The sequence below is a fragment of the Strix uralensis genome, chromosome 19 (genome assembly GCF_047716275.1).
Source record: "Strix uralensis isolate ZFMK-TIS-50842 chromosome 19, bStrUra1, whole genome shotgun sequence".
NCBI classification, from domain to species: Eukaryota; Metazoa; Chordata; class Aves; order Strigiformes; family Strigidae; genus Strix; species Strix uralensis.
The window spans coordinates 16,271,862-16,282,163 of NC_133990.1; the positions used below are offsets into that span (position 1 = coordinate 16,271,862).

At 43.2% G+C, this 10,302-nt stretch overlaps 1 protein-coding gene across 4 annotated transcripts in view; it reads right to left on the minus strand.

Moving 5' to 3' along the window:
- RPTOR (regulatory associated protein of MTOR complex 1) overlaps window positions 1–10,302 on the minus strand; it is a 157,234-nt gene extending 146,932 nt beyond the window's left edge. For all 4 annotated transcript variants that reach the window (XM_074889555.1, XM_074889554.1, XM_074889553.1 and 1 more), the window contains exon 1: window positions 9,615–10,302. In XM_074889555.1, the coding sequence (XP_074745656.1) occupies window positions 9,615–9,776 (162 nt within the window). In that variant the 5' untranslated portion in view covers window positions 9,777–10,302. The remainder of the gene's footprint in view (window positions 1–9,614) is intronic.

Here is a 10,302-nt window from a genome sequence, read left to right on the forward strand (position 1 = left end):
AATTTTGTGCTGCATTCAATTTAAAATTATTTAATAACTCCGGGTCAGAACCTGCAATACTTAAATTGCAAAATCCACTCAGTCAAAAAGCTCTTCCTGAGCAGTAACAGTACTGGATTTAAACCCCAAACCCATCAGAAATGGGAATAGGTGAGCAGAGGTAGTCTGTGCCTGTCCGGAAGAGAAGATGCTTATTAAAGCCTCTGACACTGAAATTTACATGTTATACTAAACATTGGAGAACTTGGAAAATCTTCTTAATTCACCTCTTACGTCCTTTTGAGGCAAAACAGATCTGCAGACGAGAGAAACATCACCCATAGGTATCTCACAGCAAAATTAGTGCAATTTCTGCAGCTATGTTCAGCTAGAAGAAAGATTACATTATCTTCATAAGAACGGTTTTGATTGAAAACTTGAAGTTTCACCATCACAGGGAGCCCAACTTGTCCTACTGTAGCAGTCCTGAAAGTAATTCCAGCCCAGCCTGTAACTGAGACAGCCCATTTCATCAGTTGCTAAATATTTGTTAAAGGCTGAGGAAGAATGGGGTTAGCAACGAAGAAAAGAGTCATATAACTGTTTTATCTCCTAGTTCAAGTGACACCAAGAACAAGTCAGATAATCAATTTACGAGAAATTTTGCATTTTGTGGTAAGACCCTCACCTAACATTTTAGAATGGACCTTTTAAAACCCGTAAATATTTTATTTCTACACTGAAATTTTCAAGCTGAAAAATTTCTGTTTAAACATTACACAGATGAACACTCAACCATTACAAACCTGCCTGGTTTTACGCCAGTAAGTTTAAATTGCTCTGTGAGTTAATACAAACACAAGATTAAGTCAGCATTAAACATAAAATATATGTTGCTACATTATTTTCCAGAGCTGAGGGTGAACTTAACGGCATTAAATACAAACCCTGGGACAGATTTCCAGACTGAGAAATCCTCATCTCCGTCTCATTTGGGAGTCTTCATTGGCCCGCAGGCTCAGTTCTGCCTGCTTGTTCAGTAAATTCATTCCCTTCCTAAAGACTTTTTGGGACGTTTTTCTTTATATACATTTACATGGATTTAGTACAAGCCTCTCAACCAAAAGGCAAAACCAGCTAGGTGTTCCACCAGCAACTCTAAAACCTTAACAGTTCTGGAGACGTGCCATTAAACACTTCCACAAGGAGTTCTGTGAACACCCAGCAGTAACTGCAGTATTTAGCAACACGGAACATTGTTCTCCCTTTGGAGTTTCAGTTACAGATCACTCTGCAACACCCAGAAAAATCACGTTTTCTCTTTCCCAAGCCTGGTGGAAGCTTTTATACATCGCACCCACACCCGGCAGGCTTTCTCATATCAAGGTGGCCTCTTGCAGCAACCTGCGTGTTTAACTGGAGTGGGGCTCTTCTGGAGGGGCCGGGATTCATGGCAGAGCAGCCACGGGAGGAGACGGGCATCCTGAACTCTAGCAACTTCCCATTTCAGGCTCCCAGCTAAGAGGTGACAAGTGGCAGCACTTTGTCAGGGTGCTCTCTAACAGCACAGGCATCATTCCCAGGGCTCAGGCACACAACACCACTGAGGAATGACAGTTTACAAGTCAGCTGGTGAAAAGCCTTAAAATTTTGAACAGGAAGACAAAAGTTTGCCCTTCCTGGTCCACTTGATCACACAACTGCACACAAAAACAAAGAAAGGTTTCGGAAGGGAGTGACTGACAGAATGTATCCCACTCACCTCCACCCGGCAAACAGGCAGCAGGAATATAGATCCCTGCTGCAGAAGGGGGGTCTGTCTGACCTGTGCCCCTGGAGCAGTCACACCTTTGAGCTCTAATCTGGTACTCTTCTACACTCACCCTGCACCACACTGTGACAGATGATTGAGAATCAAGTGTTACTCTTCTTTTAATGGATCTTCCTTTTAGCAGGCCAAATACCAAAAGAAGAGAGATGTGCCAGTTCTCTTCAGCTCACCTGTAATGTTTTTGCAAGGGAAAACATCTAAAAAGGAAGAACTTCCAGTTTCAAGAAAGTTTTTTAATATGAAGTTTAAGAGAAATAAATTGTTATGGAAAAAAATCTCAGCGTGCTTCTCCACAGTGATAAAAATAGCAGAATGCAAAGAAATACTTCAAGTTAACATTAATAATTCAACACCTCTGCAGGTAGTCTTCAGCCATCTGTAGCCCAAAAGGTCGGTTCTTGCTGTGACTGTGGTGACAGCATACACTAGATTCCTAGATCAACTCCTCCTTAGTCTTTGTTTTCCTTTTCTAACCTCTGTATTCTGCACTAATACTATGAATTTGCTTCAGAGGTTTATTATGTCCAACATGTTTGTTTACCCGGTGAATGCAGCTACTACACAAAGTTCAAGAGCAGTCAGTAATGCTAACACAGCTCCTCATAAAACAGACTTTTAACTGCTGGCTTCACTATTTACTTGATAAGCACTGCTTACGCTTGCAGATGAATTACTACTGCCAATCAACACCTGAGATACACATACACACTTCCTATTTACTTGCTCGGAGAACAGTGTGCATCCTCTCTGTCTGACAGGGAATAACATCAATTGACACGCTATGGCCCGGCGACCTCAGCGGCTGAGGGGGCCCTCAGAGATCAAAGGTAATCGTGCACGACAGAACTGCTCTTAGGATTAAAAACTACAAAGCCAAGCAGGCTGATTCACTCTGCCATGGCAAGGCATCAAAATACTGCCTTTAAACCACTGCTTAGATACATATAACCAAAACGGTGTTTTCTTGTCCCTGCCAATCATTTCCTTAAAATAATGAAAAAGAATAGGAGGCAAATATTTTACTTCTATGATCTTTGCTTTCTTTATACAACATGCAAAAAGAATCGACAAGAGACATTTTCTAGATGTTATTCCTCATTTGATCTGTGACAACGGCTTCCCTTCTCACCTCAGCACAACTCTCTATCGGCTTTGCATTCCGCACGCTCCTTTTCATCATTCCACCACCTTCCCCTCCCGTCTAGCACTATCTTTAAAAAGGTGTCCATCTTTGCATGCACTGACTGACTTCCTCATCTTCAGATCTTCCTTACAAACTGTTATTTCAAATTATTCCTGGAAGACATTTTTAGATCTTTAACAAGTCAATACCACATTCTGTACAACATATATTTGATCAGGAATCACACTGTCCCCTTTCAGTGGAGTCCCTGAGCTACAGCCAACTTCACTAAAATAAAATAATGTTTTGAGAAGTTTCCTGAGCTTACAGGAGCAAACAGGACGAGATCAAGTCCATAATTTCAGCTGAAGTGTCAGGAACATAAAGATGAAGATGTTTGGTTGTATTTCAGAGCCATACGGTACAAAACACTGTCCCTCTGCCTAATAAGGCTCAACCGCCTGATCAAGGGCTTTAAATTTCTCACTGCTGATGTGCCATGGAGAGAAAGGAAGAATCACCGAGGGAAGTCAATCAAGCTTCCCGGAGCAAACCACGCTGCAGGCTGTGCCCCTTCCTGAGGCTTTGTCAGACTCCAAGGAAGTCAAGCAGAGGGAGAGCCACGCGTGCAGAGCTCCATCCTGACAGCAGAGCGGGGTGGAATGACCCAAATCATCACTTTTACCACAGACCAGCTTGCACACCTCTGAGGCACTGCTCCTCTCCTCTGGACACTGCCGCTCGCATCCCCCACCCAACAAAAGCTACTCCGGCTCTAGATCAGCCTGCCACAACACAGCAAGAATAAATAAATAAATACAAATACAGAAGTAAAAACCCTGGTGAGGGTGTCACTGGTAGAACCACTGGGACAAAAGGATAAAAAGGAATTCTTCAGGCCCCGAGCCTATCTGTCACCTATTGTATCCCACATGACAGCTTTGTATTAAAGAATGCCACTGACACAAATCTGGTTTTGTCAAGTATTTCATGAGATAAATTATCTAAAGTACATTCTTTATAGAAGAATACAAGAGTAAGACAAACATCCTGAGTTTATCAAGTTTACTCAGAAATGCCAGTTAAAGCTATGAGAGACAGAGAACAATCGATAATCTCCCTCAGTCATCCACTGCCCTACTATGCTAACAGTCACCTTTGGAAACGTTCAAGGGTAGAAGATGAGCACAGCAGCAAGCCAATTAAAACAACATCTCAGAGAGAAAAACACAAGCAAACCCTCCAAACTTCCCGGAAAACCTACATAACCCATGGAGACAAATGAAAATTAAACTCCGAGGAAGCCTGTTGCCCTTGAATTTATCTACACAAAGGCAGAGAGGAAAAAAGGTAAGAGCCAGAGAAGCGTTAACAAAGCATTTCTAAAATGTTCACATAACCTTCAGTCTCGCAACTATTGAAACACAGACAATGCCAAAATAAAGTAGTGGTAGTTGTCAGCAGAACAGATGTTTCACAGTTTTTGCCACAAGAGCTTCATGCGAAGCAGCCCGCTACCATCTGGCCATCTACTGCTGCACTAGGGTTCTACCAATGTTTATTAACATTTGCCACACTTGAGAAATTAGAGGAAAAGCCTCATACAGTGATACATATTTTTAATTAAAGCATGCAATTTGCAATAATAGTCCAGCACTTACGTAAATGGAAAAAATATATACCTTGAAAGATAATCTGCTATTCACAGGCCCTTCAAATTTCTACAAACATGCTGGGGGGCAGGAGGGTAACGAGCCACTACAACATATATGTTGATTTAAAGTAGCAATAATTGCCTAACTCCTCTCCAAATACCATATGCTCTGTAGCGCAGCAACACCAGTCTCCAAGCCTGCCCTAGTCTCCAAGACAAAAAAAGCAGCACATTATATATAAATAAGTATTCTCTCATTGCATTTTTTTGAATGGAGGAACACAGATAGAGTTATTTTGTCATTCCATTTGCCGAGTTGAAGATTTCAGTGTTTTGTTTCCTACCGGTGTACAAAGGTAAGATCTTTTTCTTTTAAAATACACGACTAGTTGTACTCCTCAGAGCTGTTACAGTCCCCTCTCTGCTTAGACGTAAAAACGTGTGTAGATAGTGGTAGATACAGCGCGAGCTTCCCAACTCCATCCAATCAATACACAACCATCTTAATTCAAAATGATCTTTGTTCTAGGTAAGAGGAGATATAAATCTATAACTTAGATGACAGGGCTCATTACTTACAGCAGGGGGTTCAGTCTGGGGAGAAGCCAGGTTTTTCGTTTTGTTTTTAAAGATATTTGTAAACCAGCAGGTGCCCTGTGCTACCGCTCGATTCACACACCTCACTGGACAGCAATTGCCACTTTTAGTAACTCCTGAACTAAAGTGGATTTCAACAACTGACCTAGAAGAGAGATTCACACCATCACCAGTTCTCAGCACTCCAAGCCAGGCTTCCTCAGAGTTTATCTTCATACCAGGGGAAGAACGGAAACTACAGATCATTTGGGTTGGACCCCAGGCTACTTACTGGGTTATGCGTTTCCTAACAATGAACGCAGTTGACAGTCCGTGTTCGTGCATAAGCAAACAAAAACAAGTAAAATGAAATAAGTCAAACCAAAGAGAAGGCTGCTGCCAAAACACCAACTCCCACCCTCTCACCCCGAGGATTCCTGCTGCCTCATTTCAGCTCACAAGAAACACACTGAACCAGGCTTAGAAGAGAGGGGGGACGTGAGCCCCCAGCGCTCCAAGAGCAAGCAGTAGCCAAGGCACGTCCCTTACAAGGGTGCCTGGAAGCTCCCTCGGATTGAAACAACTATTTCAAGCTGAAGCGATGCACACAAACTTCCAACACTACGATCCTTCAGTGACTTCCTTTGACACAAGAAGCATTTCCCATGCAGGCAGGTAAACTCTGCTTGTCTGAATTAAGCGCATTTGTACACAGCCCTGCTTTAATCTACATTTCCACAGAAACCTAATTGTGTATTCTCTTCTCATAAAAACAGGATTGAATTCTCACTCAGCAAGTTATGAAGCAGCAGGAAAAAAATGTTAAAGTAAAACTATTACAATCAGCTTTCTTGCTCTCTGCTTATTTTAGAAATCAATATAACTACAGCACATCTTCATTTAAATATTCTGAATTTAGTAGCAACCTGTCACTAAAACCTAGTGTATTTGAAATCTTTTCATTTAAATCAAGTTTCATGATTTGCTTGCTACTGAGGCTGTGAGATTTAACTGAATACACAAAGCATAATTCCAACCCTCTTGTGTTAAAAATATTCTTTAAATAAATAATAGATCAAAGCAGTGTCACTTTGATGGCATATGTAGTCCACGGAAGCAGGAGACAAAGGATTAAATGCTTTCAGAGCAGTCCTTTTGGATGAAAGGCGGGGGGAACACACGACAAGTGAATGTGCAGTTATTTTATCTGGATTTACTACTCATTACTTTTCTCATTTGATTCTTCCCTCTTATTAGAGTTCTGCCTTCTAAAAAACCTTTAAGTTTGCATAAACTCTGGGTTTTTTACAGCAGTGAAGCAAGATGAAAAAAAGAGTCATTCCATTCCCAAATCTTAGTGAATCATTTCCTATAACTATAGTAAAGCTAAGATCTCTCTGTAGGACTACTCAAGATGCTGAATAAGGGCAAAAGCTGCCACTGCCTGTGTTTTTTCATGATTCACAGTGAAAAAATGCTACAAATTTACCTGCAACTCAGGCAGATAGAGACTTGTTTTGGATAACCTTTGAGAACTTCTTGATTTAGCGATAGGCTGGTGTGTTTAAACACAGCTAATGCTTCCCATCCTAGGCTTTGACAATTTATCAGATTTAAAATAATGGAATCCTTTCCACACTCTCTACTCACACCAAGAGGTACATCCCCTCCAGCCCTCAGGAAAATCTCTTTCAATAGCATCTTGAAGATAAGAGCACACCTGAAGTCAATCAGACCTGGCTTTTGGAAAAAGGAGGCAAGAGACAAGAAAATGAAGGTACAGGAAATCGGGGAACGCAACAGACTCGCAGCCAGAGACTGGAGGGCAGGGACTGTGTGGCATTAATTTGATGAGCAGCTACCGACGGGCATGAGAGGCTCTGAACGCCACCAAACAAACACGGCTGCAACACAAAATTCTGATCGCTGGGGAATGATGCTCCAAAGCAAGAAAAAAGAAAGAGAACGAACTTTCTGAGGACAGCTAAAACAACACGATGAGAGGAATAATTAAATTATAATGCCAGAGAGCATGTAACAAAACAGTAAAGTGAAATCAGAAAAAGGGAAAAAAGGGGGGGGGGAGTGGAAATCAACACAAGGTCAGTTTACTTCCTGACAGTAAAGGCTGACAGATTACTGCACATCTTCCCTCACACTATTATTCCAAAATGTTTCATAATAAAAACCCCACAAATCTCAAATTCCTGCAATTTTATTAAGGTGATTGGTTTTCTGGACAAACCCGTTACACTCAAACTCCCATTTTCAGTTGGTCTAGCAAGCTAGTTCATGTAACACAAGGTCAAACCAGATTATATGATTTTATCAACTGTTTTGCAGGATTAACCTAATTTGAGTTGGGTAGGGGAAAATATTTATCAAATATCATTTTCCATACAGAATTCTAAACACCCCATCTCCAGACCCCTTCCTTCACTGTCTGAAGTTCTGATAAGTTTGTAATACGACGTCAAATGCTAAGAAGATATCCAGTGATAGCTAAAAACTTGAATAAAACACAAGACGTGAAAAATAACTGTTAATACTTAAAGGTAATGAGACTGAACATTCTCAAATCAGCTTCCCTTCCTCTCTCAGATGTCTTTGTGTGCTTTCTATATATTCCTATGACCCTGTTCTTACGCAAAAATTATACACAACAGCAAGTTTGTCCAAACAACATCTGATAAAGCCGTCCAGATACAAATGACATAGGAGCAGCACCACTGATCCTGATATAAAAAGTTATTTGATTCAAGCTGACAGTGAAACAGAAGAACTAAACAGAAAATATCAGATTTGCTCTCATGTTCTTCATTTACAAAAATAAGGCTCAGTATCTCGGAGAAGGATTCGGGCATGATTTCGCTGAGCTCACTCACAGCGAGTAGCACGCTATTTCGTGCAAAGCGCATCGTCACAGCACAGAGGACTCCCAGAAGAAGAAACTACAACTCCATAGGAGTAAGGACGGTAGAAACTGGGCTGCAACGATCACTGTAATCACTGCTCTCGTCTTCATTGAGAAGATTCTCTTTGGCTGTAACATGCATATGAAACATTTAACAATAAATATGAAGACGACAGCTGATTACTAGCACTTTACTCATGCTTATGCTGCACAACCTATTGATCACCTTGATCAAGTCAATGTCATCCCCAGTTTAGAAAAAAACAACTTTGCAGATCAGGAAATAAGCAAACAGGAAGCTTCACAGGAAGGCAGAGGGATCACTAAAATAGACAAGCAAGCTCATCACACCTCCACAGTCTACTAGAGAAAAATCTCTTCCTTGCCAAAACCCTTTAAAGATGACATACCACAAAACTTTGTGTTCTGTGGCTCATTTAAATTACATCAAAAAAAAAAAAAAAAAAAACAAAACTCAATTCAATCCATTAATGATCTGCCAAGTAAAATTTTCAGTACATGATTCTACTCAGTCAAACGATGCTGGTTCAGCCAGAGCCTTCCTCAGAACTTCTGAGCACTACAACCATTTAGGTGAACAACCCTCCAGGAACATTTAGACACCACTACAGCGTCCTCGTGCCTGGTCATAACGCCTCTGGAAAGAAACTACAGGATGGAGTTTCAAAAGCAGTTCCCAAATTATTCCAGAGTATTGCAAGAGGGATCATAAACAAAACAAAACTTTGGTCATATATACATATTCATAAACACAAAGTTATGGGTAAAACAACTTTGAGATCTAGGGAATCCTGTAACCCAAAACAGATTCCAAGCACAGAAAGAGTTTGCTTGCTTTTAACTTAAAATATTTAAGCTGGCACATAGACGCAACACAGGATTCAAGACCCCCTGGCAAGGATCTTTCTTTGACGCACTTGGCTTTGTCAATTTAACATGCAACATATCTTCAAACACAGAGAAGCACTTTGCTTTAATACAGTAAGTGCTTCATCTAGTAAGTATTTCCTGCCTCCAAAATCACATAACCTCTGTTTCCACAAACACAAAGAATGCCTTAATTTCATATTCCACATAACATGCTGGTGGCAAGCTTCAAAACCACAAAGCTTCCGTGCATCTTCACCACTAGACAACTGTAATGACTACATTCATTGCACCTTGTGCTTGCATCATTAACCTGCTGATCCAGAGAGCTCTTTAAGATCTCATTAGTTTTATTGTCTTTCCTGAAAAATACCAAGTACCCAAATTTCGTTTAAAGATCTTAAGTGAGGGAGCTACTCAAAGAGTGTATTACCATGAGCTTGGGACTAGTACCTTTGACCTATCTGCGTGTTTGCTTCCCCTAATACCATACAACAGGCACAGGAACTATCGGATCAAACACTCAGCATTCCGTCTGGAAACAGGCTGCTGCTGGAGGTACAGCAACCCTCTGAGCACTCACTGCTCCCTTTTCACCACCTGTCCCCCCCACTCCTCCTCCAAACCCCATCCTGCCCTTGAGCATTACCCGGTCCTTCATCCTCCAGCTCTGAGCCAAGGACTTGGAGCCTTCGATCTTCTCACAATGCCTTTTCTTCATAAAGGCCAGGGGCAAGTTCCAGTCAGTCAGGTCAGACTCATCCTCCTCCCCAAGCCCCAGAAGAGGCGACTGCAGCATCTCAGACTCCATCAGAGGGGAAGTGCCAGGCAACAAGTGAGCAGCAATCTCCAGCCCAGCAGGCAGCGGGGGCCGAGGGATCCCTCCGGCGGGCGGAGGCGCGGACGCGGGCTGGCGGGGGGGAGGACGGGGCAAGGGCAGAGGGAGGCTCCGCTCCCAGGTGTGCAGGTAAGGACGAGCCCGGGGGAAGCAGCGCCTTCCACCTGGCGACTCGCCGCCGCCCGCAGACAGCAGCCCCGGCCGGGCTGCGAGGAAGGCGGCGCCTCCCGGCCCCGCGGAGGGCCGAGGTGCCGGCGGGGACCGGGCCCCGGGCCTCCACTCGCGCCTCTAGCCCCGCGGGCCCTGCACTCTCTGCGGCGGGAGCCGCGCCCGGCCCATCGCGGCTCCCAGCTCCCTCGCACACCGGCGGGCCGAGGGCGGATCGGCGAGCGGCGGACCGGGAGCGGGCGGGAGGCGGGAGGAGAAGGGGAGACTCGTCCTGCGGCACCGGAGCGCCCGACTCCTCTCACCACCACATCAAGGAGGCGGCCATCTTCCC